The sequence below is a fragment of the Hypomesus transpacificus genome, chromosome 26 (assembly GCF_021917145.1).
Source record: "Hypomesus transpacificus isolate Combined female chromosome 26, fHypTra1, whole genome shotgun sequence".
Classification (NCBI taxonomy): Eukaryota; Metazoa; Chordata; class Actinopteri; order Osmeriformes; family Osmeridae; genus Hypomesus; species Hypomesus transpacificus.
The window spans coordinates 3,340,874-3,361,531 of NC_061085.1; the positions used below are offsets into that span (position 1 = coordinate 3,340,874).

At 39.2% G+C, this 20,658-nt stretch overlaps 2 protein-coding genes across 10 annotated transcripts in view; one reads left to right on the forward strand and one right to left on the reverse strand.

Annotated features, from left to right (window-relative positions):
• Positions 1-5,027: 5,027 nt before the first annotated feature.
• On the forward strand, positions 5,028-9,571 carry LOC124487265 (LIM/homeobox protein Lhx8). 4 transcript variants are annotated; one of them, XM_047049462.1, is made up of 9 exons: positions 5,052-5,124; positions 5,503-5,633; positions 6,135-6,281; positions 6,447-6,568; positions 6,870-7,090; positions 7,572-7,675; positions 7,965-8,060; positions 8,453-8,642; positions 8,861-9,571. In XM_047049462.1, the coding sequence occupies exons 3-9, from the start codon at positions 6,204-6,206 to the stop codon at positions 8,938-8,940; spliced, it is 891 nt and encodes a 296-aa protein (XP_046905418.1). In that variant the 5' UTR covers positions 5,052-5,124; positions 5,503-5,633; positions 6,135-6,203; the 3' UTR covers positions 8,941-9,571. The 4 variants fall into 4 exon arrangements, with proteins under 4 accessions (XP_046905415.1, XP_046905416.1, XP_046905418.1 ...); XM_047049459.1 differs by lacking the exon at positions 5,503-5,633 and having other exon boundaries at positions 5,028-5,124; XM_047049460.1 differs by lacking the exon at positions 5,503-5,633 and having other exon boundaries at positions 5,028-5,124; positions 6,873-7,090.
• Positions 9,568-20,658, reverse strand: part of slc44a5b (solute carrier family 44 member 5b) — a 37,237-nt gene continuing 26,146 nt past the window's right edge. For 2 of the 6 annotated variants that reach the window (XM_047049456.1, XM_047049454.1), the window contains 12 exons: positions 20,262-20,393; positions 19,732-19,831; positions 19,493-19,585; positions 18,825-18,912; positions 18,273-18,535; positions 17,994-18,088; positions 16,864-16,967; positions 15,936-16,009; positions 15,720-15,790; positions 13,098-13,186; positions 12,932-13,016; positions 9,568-10,985 (listed from right to left, as the gene is read on the reverse strand). In XM_047049456.1, the coding sequence (XP_046905412.1) occupies positions 10,876-10,985; positions 12,932-13,016; positions 13,098-13,186; positions 15,720-15,790; positions 15,936-16,009; positions 16,864-16,967; positions 17,994-18,088; positions 18,273-18,535; positions 18,825-18,912; positions 19,493-19,585; positions 19,732-19,831; positions 20,262-20,393 (1,304 nt within the window). In that variant the 3' untranslated portion in view covers positions 9,568-10,875. Of the gene's footprint in view, positions 11,586-12,054; positions 12,542-12,931; positions 13,017-13,097; positions 13,187-15,719; positions 15,791-15,935; positions 16,010-16,863; positions 16,968-17,993; positions 18,089-18,272; positions 18,536-18,824; positions 18,913-19,492; positions 19,586-19,731; positions 19,832-20,261; positions 20,394-20,658 lie in introns of those variants that run through there. The other 4 variants (XM_047049453.1, XM_047049455.1, XM_047049457.1 and 1 more) reach the window with 3 other exon arrangements.

Below are 20,658 nucleotides of genomic sequence, written 5' to 3' on the forward strand. Positions count from 1 at the left end.
TTAGGTCATCCTTATTGTTTTAAATAGCAGCATTCATTCCAGACTTTCCAGGCTCAACTGTCATCAAGTCAAAACGTTGCTACATGGCCCCCTAGTGGACACTGTCTCTCATCATATGATATCACCACTGTTTAAATTTAGTTTGAAAACAAAGTAAATAAATAAGTAAATAAATCATGAATTCAAAAAGTTAATTTGAGCTTAGCACCAGATGATAGGTCACAGAAGTCACAGGTACAACAAGTCAAGGCACAAGACAGGCGAATAATAGCTTTCTGTGCTTTCAAGGACATTGTTGTAATTGTATTTTGACTCTGGTAAAAGGTGGTCCAACAAGTTTGGGGACCACTTAACACAAATGTTTAATTATGTTTAATATCTGTAGGACAACAATATCATCTGCAACATTAGATTGAATAAATGTGAAGGTGTTACGTGAATGTTTGACTACTTTACTAATGTTGAGATTCCAAACATCTTATGCATTGTCTAGTGAAAGTGTCTTGTGTAAACTTATATATTATTAACTGTGGTCACATATTTTCATTCATTCCATTCATGATTTTCCTTTTCTTTTCCCATCTCCAGCCCATTTTACTGATCTATAGTAATCTCTATTTCATGCTATTTTAAGTTTATATTAATTAGTGCCCTTGAAGAGTACAGATACATCAAAAGAGTTACACATAACCTTTCTTTCTGTAATTCGTGATCGTACCCATACACATGTAGATACCCGTCACACACACACACACACCTTATCTACTTTTTTTGTACAGATGTTTTTAAAATCCACTCCCACCTCCCACCCACTTCTACAATTTTTCATTCAACACTTTCATCAAGTAAACTGGGATCTGCTCCAGCTGGCAGATCCAGTGGCCCTCCGTGAACCTATGCTCCCTCTCCTGTCCGGACACCAGGTATCTATTAATTAAAAATGTAATTAATATACCTATATAACCATGAAACTAATGAACAAATTACAGTTTTTTGCATGATCATTGAATTCTTATATACTTATCTCCCTAATATGATACAATCTCATGTACTTTTCCTAGATAATTTATCAAAAGATGTCTTGACATTCCTAACAACCTACTCTTCAAAATCTCTGGAAACCTGTCCACACTGACCCCGACTTTCATTATAAATAGATAAAGCAATTGTTAAAGAGAGTCAGTGGATTGTGATACATCTCTTTGTGTACCTTGCGTGTGACAATGATTGTTGTCTTGTTTCTCCTGGGGAACAATATGTGAGGGTAAAATTTCAGTAGCAACATCGGCTGGTAAAGGTCTGGTTGTGGTTGTTGTGGATTTGTTGCATTGATGGTGTAGTAAGTAACAAAATGATGCCTCTCTATGTGCGGAAGTACATAGGACTTCTGGACTGAGAGAGGCATCTTAATTTAGATTAAGATCGTTTTTATATCAATCCTCCTTTTCTTATTTAAAACCGCACTGATATGTCATTTAATTTTTTTTTGTTTTTCTGGGATAAAGTCTAGACTATATTGCTGGTGTCAAATTCACTTTTGTGCTTACATTTCTTTTCATATTACATTTATTTAATTATTGATCAAGATTGATTTATTTTTCAACATGGTTGTTTTCACTACAAATAACTTTTGTCTATTCAATCTAGGCAAGAAATATTGATGATGGATGATGATGACAATTAACACCACTGCAGATCAATCAAATAAAAAGTGGTAGTTCAGAAGATCTTTGATCTGTCATTAAATGTAATGGGCCATAAGCGTTTTTTCTGTAAATATATAAAACGTCAATAAATCCTTCCACTGCAACCAATATTTTGTTTCTGTCTTGTTATAAGAATTATAAGGAGAATATTTATGTTACCGTAATAGTGGCTAATGGCATTACTAACAGAGTCAGTAGTTGCAGAGGATGATAATACGCAGCTGATGTGTCTGTCATGGTCTAATAATTAAAGGTGGGGTAAGTCTTAAAAAATATATATATCTAAGGGTACAGGTGGTCCAACTCAATTCCACTTGCATTGCTAAAAACCTAAGAAATTACAGTCAGGCTGGTTTAGATTTTGATTATTGGAAAAGCATTATGATAAAAAACTAAACACATTTAACAAAAAAAAGATATAATACTTCTGAAAATATTTGTGATTGTCAATCAAGCATACAAACAGGAAGACAAACAAATATTCAGACTATATAGAATTTCCCTTCTCATCAAGTTGAAAAATAGAAATACAGCGTATGAGTGAACGCCTTCAATGCCCATATTAAACATTGTAATCAAGGAAGACGTTTTCCTGGTAATAAATGCCTAATAGAAGTCTTAAAATAACAATTAGCCTCAAAATAAAAAGTGGGATGATTATAAATTCCATTCAGGAGAGCGGCTTAGCTTTAAGCTGGGGAGGGTGGCAGAGGGATCTTGGGGAGTCATGCGGTTTGGGGATGGGGGGGCTGCAGTCTTTGCAATCAGTGTTAAATAGAGCAGTTTTGTGCCTGTGTGATTGTCAAGTGGGCCATTACTCGCTGATAAGGGCACTTTTTCCCAACGTTGTTCTGATTGGACCGAGCATGTCGCACCCCCTCGCATGCTGTCCCAATGCAATCAGGCCCCTCTTACATTGCCATTTTCACTGCAGTGATTTTTCCTGAATCCCTCATCGGCCCCCAGCCAACACCAGGCCCCCTTAAGTCTCAACGAGTACCCATTTACAGCAAGGAGAAAAGGTCACGTCAAACTCGTTGTGTCAATTGTAAACCACCCCCATTTGTACTAATTTCAATGAAACAAATGAGTAGTTGCAGCCCCAAAGTAAGCAAAGGTTGAGCCTATGTGGAAGTAGCAAATTATTGGATTTTAGGATACTCATTTGTGCAAATGGTTACTGTTTATCCTAATGATTTTGCCCCAAATCTAATTTGGCTGCAGGTGGTGGATTGTAATCCATTTAGAAAATATTAAGGATTCAAGAAACAACAACGCTGTTTTATAAGTACTATTTATGTTGAAATTCTTTAAAAAAAGGTTATTGATGCTGTCATATAATCCTTGAATGAAAACAGTCACAAATGTTGAGAAAAAAAAATATGCTAAAGGACAATTCAATACAACAGATCGTAACACATTGTTTTAGTACCCATGCTGATCTGAAATATCAATTGATGGCTGTACAAGTGTTTATTATTTATTACATATTGTATCCCCAGACTAAACAGGGCCAGAATTTCCTTAGCTTGATAAACTAGCTGGGCAATGGCTCCGAACTGTCTTTTCATAATTTCCTCGATATTTCCAGGTAAATATTGTTACTTTCCATCCAAGTGCTGGAGGTGCTACAGTCTAACACAACTATTGTTGTGTCTAAGTGCTGTTTGGAACCTTAAATGTACATTTGGGACAGACACTTTTCTCCAAAGCGACCACAAACATTGTTGGTTCAGGGTTCATTCTGTCCCAAATGGGATTCTCAATTGAACCTCATGAAAATGGTTCTACAAGTGTTCATCTATTGTCCCAAATGTCCCCATTTAGCATTATGTTTTGGTATGAGAAGAGTGAAGCAGAGTAGATGAAATTTCAACTCTATTTTCCAGGTTCATCCAGTTAATTTATCAATTGAGCTAACTACTGTACAAGTATGGCACAGTCAAGGAGCAAACATTCATGTTGTGATGTACAAAAGCAGCTAAACCAGTTTGGATTCAAGTATGTTGATAGAGTTACCCTCCACCTTATCTCTGTTGTTTTTGTCTGGTCTTCAGTGTGATTCTGTGCGATACATTCGGAATCTCACTCTACTCCCTCACAAAGTCAACACAAGTCAAATAGAGTTTTCAAACCCTTGCAACTCTCATTACGCTCCATGAACTGAACCTGTGTCTTCGCAGTGCAGATCTGACCTGGGATGTGAGACATACGAGCATCTTGCCAAGTCTACGGGTAATTTGAACCCTGCCTCACTCTCATCATATTTATGGGTCCTAGGAGTTTCCTCACATACCTCTATTGTACATCAAAAAGTGTCTGCTACAGTGCACAATGCTTGAGATGAGTTGTCTGATAAGGTCTATTCATTGCCAGAGGGTGGAACAAGACACATAGCGATGGATGCACGCTATTTCCCAGTGCAGCAGCACTCTCCGATGTAGTCTGGCTCCTGCCAGTCCAGAGCTGCTACCCCTTTACAGAGAACCTCCCAAGATAGATACTGACAATGTGTGTGTGTGTGTGTGTGCATGAGACACCGAGATTGAATGTTCATTGAGAGAAAGAGTGAAAGACAGACCGACAGACCGACAGACCGTCAGACCGACAGACCGATAGACCGACCGACCAAGATTGTACTCAGCCTATTTTATAGTTAACACAATATAAACTGAAATTAACAGCAGATTTTTTATAATCCTCTCCACTATTTATGATGATGTTGGCAGGCTGATTTTACATTTCCATTGAACTGAGGTTGATAAAAAGATACATCCAGTGGACGCCCTGGGTGCATTCAAAGAAACTACCACTAAACAAATTAAGTACGTTTCAGCATCAAATAAAAGAAACATCCGTTAAAAAACATAGGCCTACATATTCATTAATCTACTTTGTCATGACCGTAAAACTTTGTAGTCAGCACTTTTAAGCAAGTGCCAATATGTTTTTCAAGAAAGTAGGCCTAAAATTTAAATAATAATTTAAAAAAATCCTGGCACAATGGAAAAAACGAAAATGTTTACCTTAGTATCGAAAATGTTGAAAGCATAAAATGTAACTACGTTTGAATACGTTTCTAATAACATTTTGCTTGGCCTTCAACAGAAAAATATAGAAGACTGGAAGGGAGGCGCGGCCAAAGGAGACTGGAAAATATATATGTTCCGCCCCCGAGAAAACAAACCTACTTTAGGAAGCTGAGAGTTGAGGACAAAACATCTCTCAGTAGTCTTTAATTGTTTATGGTTTGTGATTTTTCATATTATTTACTATTTTAATTCAATCTGTGGTGATCTTTATAGGCTTCACTGAAGATTTATTTGCATTTGAAATGCACTGGAAAAGTGAGCAAAAACTGGATTGCTGCAATGTTGATGAGAATGAAAACGGATCCATATTAATGTCAAATGATGGGGTAAGTGCATTGATTGATTCTGTATGCAATCCTAAGCAAACATTTTAGGTGATGATTGTTTCTTTTTTACGATATGAGTTTGATTAGGCTAGAGATTTGTGAGAATCATTGTTTTAAAATGTTTTCACGCGATTGTAGCCTACCAGTCTGAAAATTATAACCTCCAACCGGAAAGGCCAACTGTTCGTTTAATGTTTTCACAATTTCAAGAAATAACTCAAAAATTACTCCTTCTAAATATTCAGCGATTAAAACTCAAGTAGTTAATGAGACCTCTTCACCTTTTGGTTGTCCCGGCCGGGCGTTTCTGTCAAACTTAGTCTTTTAATTGCTGTCATTAAATAAATCAATTCCTATTCCCTGCGACCTCTCGCACAGGTTTTGATTGGCATGTGAATTGATGGGAGGAGGAGGGTGAACCTCTGTGCAGGCAGTCTTAAATCACAGATGTAGATCTCAAGAACATAATGCACATTGGATAACTATTACTTCAAGTGCTGCCTGTTTTTGTAAGTAATGACTGTCTATCGTTTTAAATGCCATTTTGGGGGGTCGTTGGGGTTGCCATGGTGAGACGTAAAGGGGGTGATATTTATGTGATATTATAACGGTTTAAAGGCGCCTGGCAGAGTCTGACAGACCAAACCCTCTAGCCCTCAAATTGCTCGCCGACATGTGTGAAGATTGCAAAGGGGACGCAGAAGTTATGGAAAGAGAAGTCAGGAGAGAAAATCGAATGGTAAAACTATTGATAGCTAAAGCTCTATATTTCCTCACAGACATGCAATCGCTTGATGGATTATGCCATTGGGACTTATAAATAGCCTATACTGGACCAACACTATCAAAACATTATGCCCGTTCGTTTGAATAGATGTGCATTTAATCAAATTTGGTTTTTATAGTGCAACTGGAATGGAAAGTGCTGCTAAATTGCACAATTGTATTTATATGTTACGTGCGTTGGATTCGGTCGCATGCATAATTTTGGTGGTATGCTCCCCATTCAGGACACATCGGTGGAAGTTTTGGATGAGGATTCGTGCTCCCGTGGCTCATCCTCCTTGTCGCTGCAGGCGATGGCATCTGCACCACTTTTGGGTAGAACTGTTTGTGCGAGCTGCAATGAGGAAATTGTGGATAAATATTTGCTAAAGGTAAAATACAATAGGCCTACCCATCGTAAGTCAGCATTTATCGGAGTCATGATCCCATGGTTTATTATTCTCTTGAAGCGTTTGGTCATTTGAACTTGCAGGTAGCATGTGCACCATGACATGAATGAATGCGTTTAAAAACGTATGTTATGTCTTTTCATTTAGGTTAACGACTTGTGCTGGCATGTGCGTTGTCTCTCCTGTAGCGTTTGCCAGGCATCGCTTGGCAGTCATACCAGTTGCTACATCAAAGAAAAAGAGGTCTTCTGCAAACTTGACTACTTTAGGTAGGTTATAGCTACGTAAAGCCCCAAGCAGAATACATTCGAAACCGCATGCCCACTAGGACCAATTATTTAATTTAGCTTTGGAATGTATCAATAGGAAAAAAGTTAAGTAATTATTTTCTTTGGCAAAGCGAAATGAAATTTCCTCCTCTTCTCATTGGTAAACTATTTAGGCCTAGGCATACTTTGTTATCATTTACAATACAATTCTTAAGCATTTTTTCTGAGTTTTGCAACCAAGTAGGCCTACTGGCTTCCAATATTACTACCTAATTTCAAAAAAACGTTATCTTCATTGTAGAAGATATGGCACCTGGTGCGCCTGCTGCGGCCGCAACATTCACTCCACAGACTGGGTCCGTCGGGCTAAGGGGAACGTGTATCACCTTGCGTGCTTCGCCTGTTTTTCCTGTAAGAGGCAGCTGTCCACGGGAGAGGAGTTTGCGCTGGTCGAGGAGAAGGTCCTTTGCCGTGTCCACTATGACTGCATGCTGGACAACCTGAAACGCGCTGTTGAAAAAGGTAAGCAGCGAGCGAGGCTAAAGCTACATACCTATTCAGTTTGATAAAAAGGCCTTCTAATTTATGCCGTTATGACATGGAAAGATATATAAAGATTACATACAGAATAAAATGCTTGTCAACTCAAATCATAACACAAAGCACACTATAATGCTAAAACAATTTATTGTCAGGCCGCTTTGGATCTTTTTGTGTTTTGTATCAATAACAAATAAGAGGAAGCAATTATAATAGGCCTATATGTTTATTGGAATTGTTTTAGCTGTTTTTGTTTGTTTTAGGGTAAGCAATGAGTGCAGTCTACAATTTCTGACCTTTTACTAATATCTGAAAGCCATACAATACACAGTTTGTCTTGTTGGGAACAGAAACTGATCAAACAACTGTAATTCTGCATCTAGTCTATCCAGTATTCCTAATATGTTTAAGTCTTCAGCATTAGTCAGGAAAAGCTAAAGAAACAATACAAATGCAATTTCAGGAACTGGTGTAAATGTTGAAGGGGCAATGCCCACTGAGCAGGAAGTGAACCAGCCAAAGCCTTCAAAGAGAGCACGCACTAGCTTCACTGCAGACCAATTGCAGGTGAGTGCCACTGTCCCGTCAATGTATGATGTTGTATGTTGTGTTCTTGCAACATTGTAATAATTGTCAATCAATTACATAGTGGTTGTAGTTAAAAGTAATGTATCATTGTAAAAACATAGTAATAACATACTTAAGTATTACTTTTAAGAACAAGATAAATAAATCACAATATATACAATATAGGCTACCACAATATATAACTAGTAGCTAAATTAGCACAGAACAAATATAATGTCTACTCTTTATTCTTTCCCATCCTCACTTACCCCTATTACAACACCTCCAGATAATGCAAACCCAGTTTGCCCAGGACAACAACCCAGATGCCCAGACTTTGCAAAAGCTGGCTGAGCAGACAGGCCTGAGCAGGAGAGTGATACAGGTTAGTAATGAATGAAAATAGAGTCCTCCTATAACTTAATGAAAAAAAGAAAAGAAAAAGACAAATATCAGAAGAATATCTGTTATGATTATTTCAGCTGTATTTCTTTTTTTTTTACAAACATATTTCACAAAGTTGTACTGGCCTGTTTTTACAAATAACTTATTCACTTAAAAAAAATGTTTTCTTCTATTTTTTCACATTATTCATAGAAACAGTTTGAGACAGGAAAGCAGAGAAAGACAGGGAAAAACATGCAGGATATGGCCTGGACCAGAATCAAACCTAGGATCCTGTGTTAAGGCCTTAGCCATAGTGATACCACCGGGGTGCCCCCAATGTATTCAATTTTAGTCTGTTGTAAATACTGTAATATTCCTGCTATTTTGCAGGTGTGGTTCCAGAATTGCCGTGCGCGCCATAAGAAGCATGTGAGCCCCAATCACTCCTCCTCCAGCACGTTGACCTCACTGCAGGCCGGACGCCTCTCCCAGTCCACCCCAACCCCCGAGGAGCTACAGTACACAGCCTACGGGGGGCCTGAAGGCCCCATGCTTTCTGCACTCCACTCCTTCATAGACGGTAAGCAGGGCACCAGAACATCACAGTTATTACACTTCTATTATTACTGAGCTGCGGAAGAACATTTTACATTTCTGAGCATTCTAGATGTGTCCTTAAAAGGGAACCAAGATTGAATATCAAGCTAGTTTTTTTTGTTGTTGCACCCTTTGTAGTGTTCTTGTAAACTGGTTGTACAGTAATCTGTCTGTACTAATGCTAGCCTTCCATCTCCACAGTGCACTCCCCTCCGTCTATGCTGTTCCAACCCCTACTGCCCCCTCACACCATGACCTCTCTGCCTGTGTCCCACGCTTGAGCCACACACGCACACACATCCTCAGGCACGACCAAGGATTCACAATGTCCTGACTCCTTATCCCAAGCACAGACATGCGGTAGAAGTCATCACTTATTCTGTTGGTTTCTGTATTGTTACGGTCATGATTACTAGATAAATCACTATTTTTTATCCAAACATACAAACTATAATTCATTATATATAGTTTGACATTGTGTATGGCCATGGGTTGAGATATCTGTGTAAAGAAAGAAAGACATGTAAACTGAAGGTATTGGGGAGGTTCAATGTGACATTGTGGATGTGTTCCTTTGTGTACTTATTACAAGGTGCCACAACTCAACTTCATGACAATCACTAATTCGAGCATTGAGAAACTTCTGTATTATCATTGATAAATATTGAAAACTCATAGTGCATTTGAATTTAAATTATCATATGTATATGCATTTAATTTATGGATGTTTATTTATTTGGTTATTAATTTATTGGATGTACTGTATGTGTGATATCTGTTTAGAAAATAAATGTTGAATGCATTTTTTTATAATTCTCCTCCCATAAAAAAACATACAGCGATCAAATACTGTATATAAAGACTGCAAGTGTGGTGTCAAAACACATTTCTTTTTACAAGCATCAGTTTGTTACAAATACTTTTTCATAACAACAGCTGTTTATTGTAACATTTGAAAAAAAATTAAGTTACATACAAGCACTTGCGATACAAAAAGTCCATAAGAAAGGTGACATTATCTTAGAATACATTACAATATATTCAAATGACCTGTAACAATTAGTGCAGTGCCATGACAAATCAAGGTACAAAATGTTTTGGTTGACACTTTAAACAATAATCTTTGTCTCTACAGTACATGACTGAGGTGAAACAAAATAATTAAGTTCACAGATGGGGGGGAAACCACTATGTACTTCAATGTTATCTGATTTCTGTATCTCAAGGAAGGGTCAGAGCAACAGTACAGTACATATCAACAGTGGGGTATACAAAAAAACTAAACTAGAAAACACTCACATGCATAGTTAATTCACTAAAATTAAGTTATCAATATATATGAAAAAACTAAAAACAACACCAAGTGGACCACTGTTAAGCTGTAATACATTGGTACATACATTGTTTTTGGAAATTGCCGACTAAAATTGACAAAGTGGGAATGGTGCATTCAAACACAGGAAATTCATTTTGCATATAGGAAACTATGACACTGACATTAACACTCAATATCCTTCTATTGAACTACACATGGTGTTAAAAATGAATCTGTCCACTTCAGTATTTAATTATATCCAGTGAAACATCAAGTTAATTATTTTATTTCAACACAATTAAACATTTGACATGCTTGTAAAAAAAGCATATAAGGCACTTATGAATGAAACACTTTAATTGTAATGCTATTACATACTCATAGTACAGTGCTAAATTAGAGATGAATAATGGACACTGTACATTTCTCAATATGAGAAAATAAAATGATCTTGTGGGCTATAATCATACATGGCAAGTAATAAGCATTTAACAATCAACCTTAATCGACTGTTAATTTCCCTTTCTTGACACAATACTATACATCGGGGATTCTTAAGATTGCACAACCTCGTGGACCACCACTAATCTTGGAAAAGCATGAAATCCAGTCTGGCAGAAATCACTCACCCTTTTTGACAACTTTTGTGCTGTTTATACCAGGCCATACCAATTAATTCATGCATTATTTGGTCCCAACAATATACATTTTTACCAGTGTGGCACGCAGTCTTTAGCTCACACTTACCAAAAGAGAACTCCCAAAAAGCATAACACCGATGAAACCACATAATAAGTTTATTTTTTAAATCATAATATCTCCAAAGTATTCCTGGTTTTCTCTTCAGTCTTCTTAGGTCATCGTTTAAACCAGCCAACTCTTACCCCTTCTCTCCTTCACTCTACCTCTTCTCTTTTCTTCTGCTGTTCTTTTTGTTGAGTATGTTTCTTAAGTTACTGCTCATGTAGAAGGGGCGGGCAGCAGTGCCGTTGTTGACCTCCAAATCCACCACTAGGGAAGGGAAAGCCTGTTTAACACACTTACACATCCAAAACGCATCGAAAGTACATTTTAAAACTCTGGCAAAAAATAAAACACTAAGAGACTAGGTAAGATTAAGATACATGGAAAATTGAACTACGTTCTATTTCAAACATTTTAATTTTATTTTAAAAAGAGACCACACTTTTCATTTGATTCATTGATACAAAAACACTGCTGTACAAAAAAAGATCAACACTGAACAGCCTCCAGACAGTTGTGGGTTACCTTGTCATAAAAACAGCACTACGCTGGAACTATTCAATAGAAAAGTTACCAAAAATCAAATGGCTTTGACATCCTTTTTTTATAAACAGTATTCCAAAGGTTCTCAGGTTAGATCCAAAACCATGGAATAAAAGGAGGAATACATCTTCATGTAGAACTAGGCACATTTACAAGCCACTGCATTCAGAACTCCAGATAGTGACCCCAGCACTATTCAAGTTTAATTCCTCGCTAAAGCATAACATGTCTTCAGAAATGTAACACATACATTGTCTCTGTCTCTTTACAGTGTATAAATAAGGAACCTGTAGGCCTTCTAAAAACACCAACAGAGTTTGCCACCTGGGAAAATAGGTAGGAAATGTGTCAAAGTCTTATAACTTGCATGTGAGTTTCAAGCTGTGTTTATCACAGTTAGTTGTCACAGTTAGGGTGGGTGAAAAGCACCTATCAAAATAATGGTGGCTATCAGATGAAATCATGCAAGACAGAATAGCTATCGCAGTTATTTTCCAATACAGTACATGAAACTATGCGACAAAGACAGCTGTGCCACAAGGGGGTGCCCTTGTATCAATTTCAAGTCCTGCCACTCCGAACTATGACAGTCTGCCAATATCCATGAATTGCATCCGTAAAATAGAGATCTCTTTTTGCAGTTTGTGTCTGATGTTTGTGTCGCAATTGAACACCCATCACACACACAATTCCTTATCTTTCTGTAGACACACACATTCATCTACACACACAGACGCACGCACACACAGTACTACTTGTCTTTCCCCACACACACACACACACACACACACACACACACACACACACACACACACACACACACACACACACACACACACACACAAACACACACACACACACACACACACACACACAGTGCGCTGCAGTGCTCTTGGTAAAGCAGAGATCAGCAGTCCAAAGAAGGTGAAAAGGAACTGATGCACAGAACTGATGCAGAGCACAACAAAAGGCCAGTAACAGATAGAGAAGGTGAACAGAGCCTCTTCATAGACTCCAAATCTCACTCCATTCCAAGGAACTAATACATTTCCTTTTCAGAAGACTCCAGCCTAGAGCGGCCTTCCTCTTGAAGGGTTCACACACAATTCACAGACAGTAAAGTGTGAGTGTGTACAAGTCTATTAATAAGTGAATGGAGGGGTATCAAGAGCCAGTGTATAGCTTGGCTCCCTGGTCTCCCTTGCGCAGGATCTTGTGTAAGCCAGGGGACATATAGAAAGGCTTGGCGGAAGAACCATCGTTTCTCTCCAGGTCTTCACCTGGACCAGGCCAGAGGGGAGGGAGAAGCATAGCCGCGGAGCAGAGGAGGGTGAGCAGCACATAGAGAGAAGGAAGGAGGATGAAAAAAGAGGAGAGAACAGGAGTCAGCAGAGTCAAAATGACGAAGCTTAAGCAGGAAAGTCAGTGCTGGGAGTAAATCTTTTAGGTTCAAGTAGGCTAGAACCACATGCGGATGCATTCCAGCGAGTGATTAGTCTTTGATTATTCTGTACCCAAGGTCAAGTTAGACTGAGGTCATGCCTATCATGCATAGAGTCAAGGGCTCTAACTATTGACAAGACAAAAATTCTGCCAGTAGGGACCAACGTCATACTGTATAGGTACAGTCAATTGACAGTAATTGTACATTAAGAAAATAGTGTACTTACAAAAGCAGAGGAACAAGGTGTCCACACACATGGCGTAGACATTAAAAAAGCCATGTGCAATCATGTAGGATCCAAATATCACCGTCTGCAAATTAGAAAAGTCAGTGCCAGTCAGTAGTGAGGATCAAAACAAACAATCCATACCTGTGAAAGTATTACTTCTTACCAGTAAGGGGACCCAGTAGTAATTCAAAGATGGCACCTCCTCTTGAATTACTGGTATCTTATGAGTGAAAAAGAAGAATGCTAGGACACCTGAAAATAGGACACAGATCAAGTGTTCATTAGGGACTTTCAAGACCTTCTAGATAACAAATGGGACAGATGCTAAGAGTTGTGAGAATCTGAACTCACATGCCATCCCAACATACAGTATCTAATCATTCTCATGCCTTATGTGTTCATCAATTGAATGCATTTCTCGCATCAATCAAAATATGATTATTACTAATAAGTAATGAACCAATAATATGATTGTATTTTCATATACCTTTTCCATACATTCCTTTACTCTTTACAGTGCATCCGGAAAGTATTTATTTACAGAGCTTCACTTTGTCCACATTTATGTTACAGCCTTATTCCAAAATGGGTTCAATTAATATTTTCCTCAGAATTCTACACACAATAACCCATAATGACAAAGTGAAAAGAAATGGTGTAATAATTTTTATAGATTAACAAAAATTAAGAACGAAGATATAACATGTACATAAATATTCACAGCCTTTGCGCAATACTTTGTTGAAGCACCTTTGGCAGCAATTACAGCCTCAACTATTTTTGAGAATGATGCTACAAGCTTGTGAAGACATATTAGATAATGCAAATTCAAGACAAAATCAATGTATTCATTATAGATGTATAAGGTGCAGTTGAGCATCTCAGAGGACTGGACAATGAATACAGGAAATCAAGGGAGTTAAATGGTATCACAATATGGGAGGGTGGGTGGACAATTAGCATAGCCTTCGCAAGCACAGAAAAAGGAAACCGCATGATAGATAGCTTTTGTTTGGGTTTTAGATAGGGCTCCTAGAAATGTTCTCAATGTTCCATGTCCTCATGAGCTCGGTGGCTAGTTTCCTCCAGACAAGACGCTTGGCATTCAGGCCAAAGAGTTAAATCTTTGTTTCATCAGACCAGAACATTTTGTTTCTTGTGGTCTGAGAGTCCTACAGGTGCCTTTTGGCAAACTCCAGGCAGGCTGTCATGTCCCTTTTATTGAGGAGTGGCTTCCGTCTGGCCACTCTACCATATAGGCCTGCAGATATGGTTGTCCTTCTGGAAGGTTCTGCTCTCTTCCCAGAGCAACGCTGGAGCTCTTGTCAGAGTTACCATCGAGTTCTTGGTCACCTCCCTGACTAAGGCCCTTCTCCCCCGATCGCTCAGTTTGGCGGGCGGCCAACTCTAGGAAGAGTCCTGGTGGTTCCAGGCTTCTTCAATTTACGGATGATGGAGACCACTGGGCTCATTTGGACCTTCAATAATAAAGACATTTTTCTGTACCCTTCCCCAGATCTGTATCTCAATACAATCCTGTCTCGGAGGTCTACAGACAATTCCTTGGACGTCATGGTTTGGTTTGTGCACTGACATGCACTGTCAACTCTGGGACCTTATATAGACAGGTGTGTGCCTTTCCAAATCATGTCCAATCAACAGAATTTACCATCGGTGAACTCCAATCAAGTTATAGAAACATCAAGGATGATCAGTGTAAACAGGATGCACCTTAGCTCAATTTTGAGTGTCATGGCAAAGGCTGTGAATACATATGTACGTGATTTTTTTATATAGATTTACAAAAATATTTATAATTATTCGGTATTGTGTGTAGACTTTTGAGGGAAAAAATAATTTCATCAATTTTAGAATACGCCTGTAACATAACACCATGTGGAAAAAGTGAAGGCCTGTGAATACTTTGTGGATGCAATGTATTGCACTATTTATTTATTTTAAATTTCCTAAAATGACTAAATGTAAATGAAGAGTTGTGATGACTAGAGTAATCACCCCATTCTTTGGGGCAGATATCTCCTATCCATGAATAATGTCACAAAAACCGGTACTCCGGTACCAAGTCGGTACTCAAGCAAAGAAAAACTGTACCAGGATTTCTGAAGTTACCGTAGTACCATGTACCGGGTCTACCCAGTACCTATTCAGATTTGGACGCTGACAAGGCTGTGTTGCCAAAATATCTCACCAAAGGTTGCAAGTGGCTCTCTGAAAAGTCGTAATTAGTTTTTGGGAGTTTGGGATGTATATTTATGTTTTGTTCTTGTAGCGCGACCAACATTTAAAGAGCCCCATGAAGCGTGTTGAATCCAGTCTTTCTACTTCTTATAAATTATGTTCAAGTCAAGATTTTTATTTTTGAGTTCTACAAATGATCTCTAAGTTATCTGCTGAGTTTGCTTAATGTCTACACTCAGTCCACACAGTTATTTTGCCTATAGGCCTACATGCATTGTGATTATTAATGTCCTGTTGTTGTCATAAGTAGGCTACAGCCTGGGATATTGTAGGTGACTGTTACTGTCAACAAATGAGAGTTGTTGAGTAACCTTTTTTAGTATTTTACTTTGGTATCTAAAATGGTATCGAGTACCGTGAAATTTCACTGGTATTGGTACCGACTACTGACATTTTGGTACTTTGACAGCTCTACCCATAAATACCATATACAGTATAAAACATATGTTAAACTGAAAGACACTGAGAGAATGTTGATTGAGTTTTCTTAATCAGCGCACCTACAGACTGAGGAAAGGAAACTCACCCACACTTCCTGAAATAAGCAGTTTTCCTAAGAAGAGTAAAAAGTCTGTGACCTTGTCCAGGACAGCCACCCTGCAGACGAGAAAAAAGCCAGAATGGAGGAGAATCCCAGAGACCCAGAGAAGAACACTGTTTGAACCCAGACGAACAGTGACGGAGCAACAGAAAGAGACACACCCAGGTACACTTGACAGATGAAAGGCACAGACAGTCTTACCTCACAACGTTCCTCATCAGCAGAAAGAAAGCATCCTTGGCTGAAGTGCAAAAGTTCTTCCCATATATTGCTATCTAAAAGATGACAAAGTGTGAGTAATGTTAAAGGTACAATAGGTAAGATTTTTTTCTCCATCCCCTATAAACATGTAAGCTAACGAGGCTCTCAAAGAGTAGTTTATAAACACAGACAGTTCAGTGCCAGTGGCATGACTATTTATAATTTGAAGTGGACCATTCCTTTCCCAACAATTATGTTCCAGCTATCCTGTTCCAGCCAATCGCCTTCTGCAAGGCGTATATTCCTCCTTGGCTTATTACGAAAAACCACTGTCAACCAAGCTCAAGTTCGATAAAAAAGTGCGGAAGTGGACCCATTATCGTTTGGCTAGTTCTCGATGCTTGTCAGGAATTTTACGAAAATGTAGATATAATACAAATAAAAAAATTGATGTCACTACATAGTACTCTGATATGTAAATACACTATATCAAAACATTACAGCTTAAAATCTAACTCAAATTAGTATTTTTTCATTTTGGTAGTTAGCCAACAACTTTTAAGAGAGAAATGTCAAGTTTGACGCTGCGCAAGACATATACTACACATAGGGTTTGAGAGCATGTTTATATACTAAAATATCAACGTAAGAGGTGTATACATGTCGGTGAGTTACGGTACTTTCATTCGTTGCTGCAGCAAATCTTCAACAATTTAACGGAAGAAACGGTCTTGGCCGGTACTGGGGTCTGGAACGTTGGAGAGTTTAATTAGCCAATAATGGGTCCCCCCTCCCTTTACCTCTTGCAGCTTTAATTTATGGGCAAATCTAAATCCAACTTGCTTGAATCTGTCCTAGAGACGTGACTATACTGGAAGATAACCTGTACTATGTAGCTTCTGAAACAAGCAATCAAGCCTTTATTCACCATGATGTAGGCGTTCCTGTTCATGAACTTTATGAAATGCTCCAGGCACCAGAAGCAGCATTTGAGGCAGCAGAGGAGGAACCGTGCGAATGCATTGTGAGCGCCTGGGAAGACATCATCATCATATCACCATTGTTGTCAAGAAGATTAGTGTTCATCCTCACATTACAAAGCAACAGTACATTCAGGGTTTCAACACCTTTTCCAATTCTAAAAGTTAGCATTAAATATAATGTTGACAAAATGTTGTCCTTCAAACAGGTACACCTTAGAGCAGGGGTGTCCAATCCTGGTCTTTGAGGGCCACTGTCCTGCATGTTTTAGATATTTCCCTGCTCCAGCACACCTGATTCAAATGAATGGTCTTTACCCGGCTTCCACAGAGCTTGATAACGACCCATTCATTTGGAGCAGGGAAACATCTAAAACATGCAGGACAGTGGCCCTCGAGGACCAGGATTGGACACCCCTGCCTTAGAGTAAGCCCAAGTGTAAAACAGGTCTTGTTTCACAAAATGTTATTCATTGTCTTGCAAATCAACCTATATTTGACATTTTCAGACTTTTTCAGATTTTTCATGACTGTGGAAACCCTGTACACATTACACATGTGATGAAACATTGAATTCAGTTTGAATTGTGGCAACCGGAGAGCGAATCGTCAAACGCATCAGAACCGTGGTCAGCGACACTTGGCCACGTCATCAACAACATTATAGTCCGTTCCCGCTTTCCAATCAGCTGATAGGTCGCACAACCACGTCCCGTCTGCTGATAAGAGTAGAAAGCGGGGATAAAAGGAACCAGCCCCCAAACAATAAGAGTCCACCCGAGAGGCAGTGGAACATGTTTGTGTTCCAGGCTGACGCAACACATACCGTAGATCGAGAGAAACTCTGTGTACGTTCCCTCCCAGAGGAAGAACATGTATTCTGGTTCCTTTTTTGTTTTAACTTTTTGTAAAATTGTTTGATGTTTGAAGCCTTCTTAAATTATATGAGGCTCCCCGCGGTGCTTGGTGGTTTCCACAATACAGAACAACTGACTAATACTAAATCCCCCAAATCATTGGTTGAAAAAAGCTTTTTTTTCTACCTTTTTCCTATTAATGCATTCGTAGAGTAGCATACCTTTAAGTTTGTGATCCAGGTACTCCAAAACTATGCGGAACATTTGGACCACAGCCAGGATCAGAGAACCAAAAGCCAGGGAACCTGTGTGATAGCTGTAACAAACACACACAACATGCACACGCACGCACACACATACGCAAATGTAAATGTATGTACAGCCCCTGCAAACTACACAGGTACAGAGATAGTCCTGCACACATCATAAAACCCCAACCCAACTCATTATGTTTGTTTAAACCCCATAACTGTACTGTGCCAGGGCGCCTGTTCACTGACCGTATAGCCCTGCTGAAGGAGGAGAAAAGGGGACAGGTGGGGATGTCGTTGGGCTTCTTCAGGGCCCAATAATAGGAGGCGAAAGCCCCGGCCAGAGTGCACTGGCCCAGGGCGATGGTGAAGTTGACCAGCCACAGAAACACCAGCAGGTTGCACAACTGCAGCACGAAGATGTAGCGATGGTAGAGGCTTTCCCCTCCGTAGAAGGCAAATGTGCACTGGGAGCCTGGGCATACCTTGGTGACATTGGTCTGGCTAAATGTCTGATGGCGGACCAGAGAAGTGTGGTTGTTATCGGGTTTCATTTACAAGGCTCAATACAATGAGGGTACTATTATCTTTCGAGGCAACATGCTTCATTTGAACTGTTCTGTTTGATCAAATTTAGCAGTCATTTGAAAATGATTCCTAATACTTATCTGTCCCGTGTTTAGGATAGCCTATTACAATGTAACTACAGGGCTAATTGTAAATATCTTAAATCCACCCAACACTGTAGACAAACATGAGATTTGGTTTAGGCCACAATGTAACATAGAACGTAGAGCTGACCTCTGGATCACAAGTGAGGTTGGAGTACATGCAGTTGGACTGCGTGGACATGACTTTGTAGACTGCGTCACCAGAAGATGCCAAAAAGCTAGGGGTAAAGCTGTTAAGGGCTGTAGCATTGGGCAATATAACAACAATGCATACTATACAGTATTGTAATAGTAACTTGTCTTACTGAAACATATTTGCAAGAAACAGACAGCAAAGCCATGACATACAGTATTGCTACACAATTGGGGATGAAATTAGCAATGACATATTTGAAGTGAGTTAAATTCTGCTTCAACTAGTACTCATTTCAACACCTTTGTGTAAACAAGTTCCAAGGGTTTGAGTGTTGCATAGTGTCAACCCAAGTTGCGGCTTTTGATGAAGCCGTAATTTATTGGATTTGAATTACTCTGTAGCCCTGACCATAGATAACATCTAGTGCATTCAAGTCGGAATGTCCAATTATCGTTAGTAAACCTTATGTGAACTTGCTTTGCTTATCAAAAGATACGACTGAAGAGAATTTAGCCTGGACACAAAATATTTTACACGTCTCCACCCGGTGGTGTGAAATAAACAAATAGCGTTGACCTAAAGTATTCCAAACTGAATTAAGACTTTTTTTCCATAGTAGCAACATTTGTGATGGTACTGTATGCACATGTTTGACAGGATACACTGCTGTGACAGCCCAGTAGGCTATGCAGATGGCCAGCAGCACAAAGGTGATGATCGGGTAGAACAGGGTGGACGTAATATAGCCAATTGCCCTTGGCAAAAAAGACAGAAGGAAACAATTAAAAAAGAGGTGATAAAACAAGGTAGTTGGAGGATTGGCCTATGTAAAAAGAACAAAACATATGAGAATTTTTTTTATATGGAAAGATGGATGGTTAGATTATTTTAGGGCACTCACTTGCTTCCCTCCTTCAGAAGTGCGATGGCAATACGTACTCTCCTCCTTAGAAATATAAGTATTATCACAATGACCACCTCAATGACTGACAAGGAGATCACTGTAAATGAACACAAGAGAAAACAAAAGTTTGACAATAGAAAAAGCACAAATCAGGCTACACCTCTACATACAGAAAAGTAAAGTACATAAAAAAGTATTCCAAAACTTTATTGACAACTTGATTCACAGCACTAGATGGCTTCAGAATTACTATTGAAGGTTACCTAAAGCAGTGGTCTTCAACCCTGCTTCTCAGGGCCCACTGTCCTTTATGTTATAGATGTTTCTCTGCTCAAACACACCTTATTCAAATGGGTTGTTATTTGGCTTCTGGAGAGCTTGATATCAACCCCTTCATTTAAATCAGGTGTGTTGAAGCAGGGAAACATCTAAAAGGACAGTGGGCCCTGAGGTTGGTGACCATCAATTTAAAGCATATAGAGCGCGCTCAGTGACTATGGAGGAATAAGGAAAAGGGTTTCACTCACTGAAGACCAGCCAGGTCTGACTAAGCTGTAGGTAAACCCTGAAGTCAGTTTGGAAACCAATATCTGAGACTGTGACATCTGCGTCTGGCTTCCCTCGCAATGTGCTGAACTCCCAATAGCAGTGCCAGATACCTAAAGGAAAGTATGTGCAGGGTGGGGTCGGTAGAGAGGGTGGTTATAGATGGCGAGAGAGAAACAAAACAAAGAAATAGACAAAGGGTGAAAAAACACTGATTGAAGAACATCAGGGCTTTATTAGCTCAAGTTCACCATGACTACAGAGGTGCTGAGCTGTGGGTGGATGTGAGAGACAGCGAGATGTGAGAAAGTTTAGGCAATATCTCCCACACGCTTCTAAATACAGGGATGTTCGGCATGTGTAGGTGTGCATTTAACA

Bases quoted from the DNA above. Each gene is read 5' to 3' on its own strand.
- LOC124487265 (XM_047049459.1), top strand. From the start codon at position 5,041: ATGCACTGGAAAAGTGAGCAAAAACTGGATTGCTGCAATGTTGATGAG. The intron at 5,125-6,134 runs GTAAGTGCATTG...CTCCCCATTCAG, and splicing joins TATTAATGTCAAATGATGGG to GACACATCGGTGGAAGTTTT. The intron at 8,061-8,452 runs GTTAGTAATGAA...GCTATTTTGCAG, and splicing joins TGAGCAGGAGAGTGATACAG to GTGTGGTTCCAGAATTGCCG.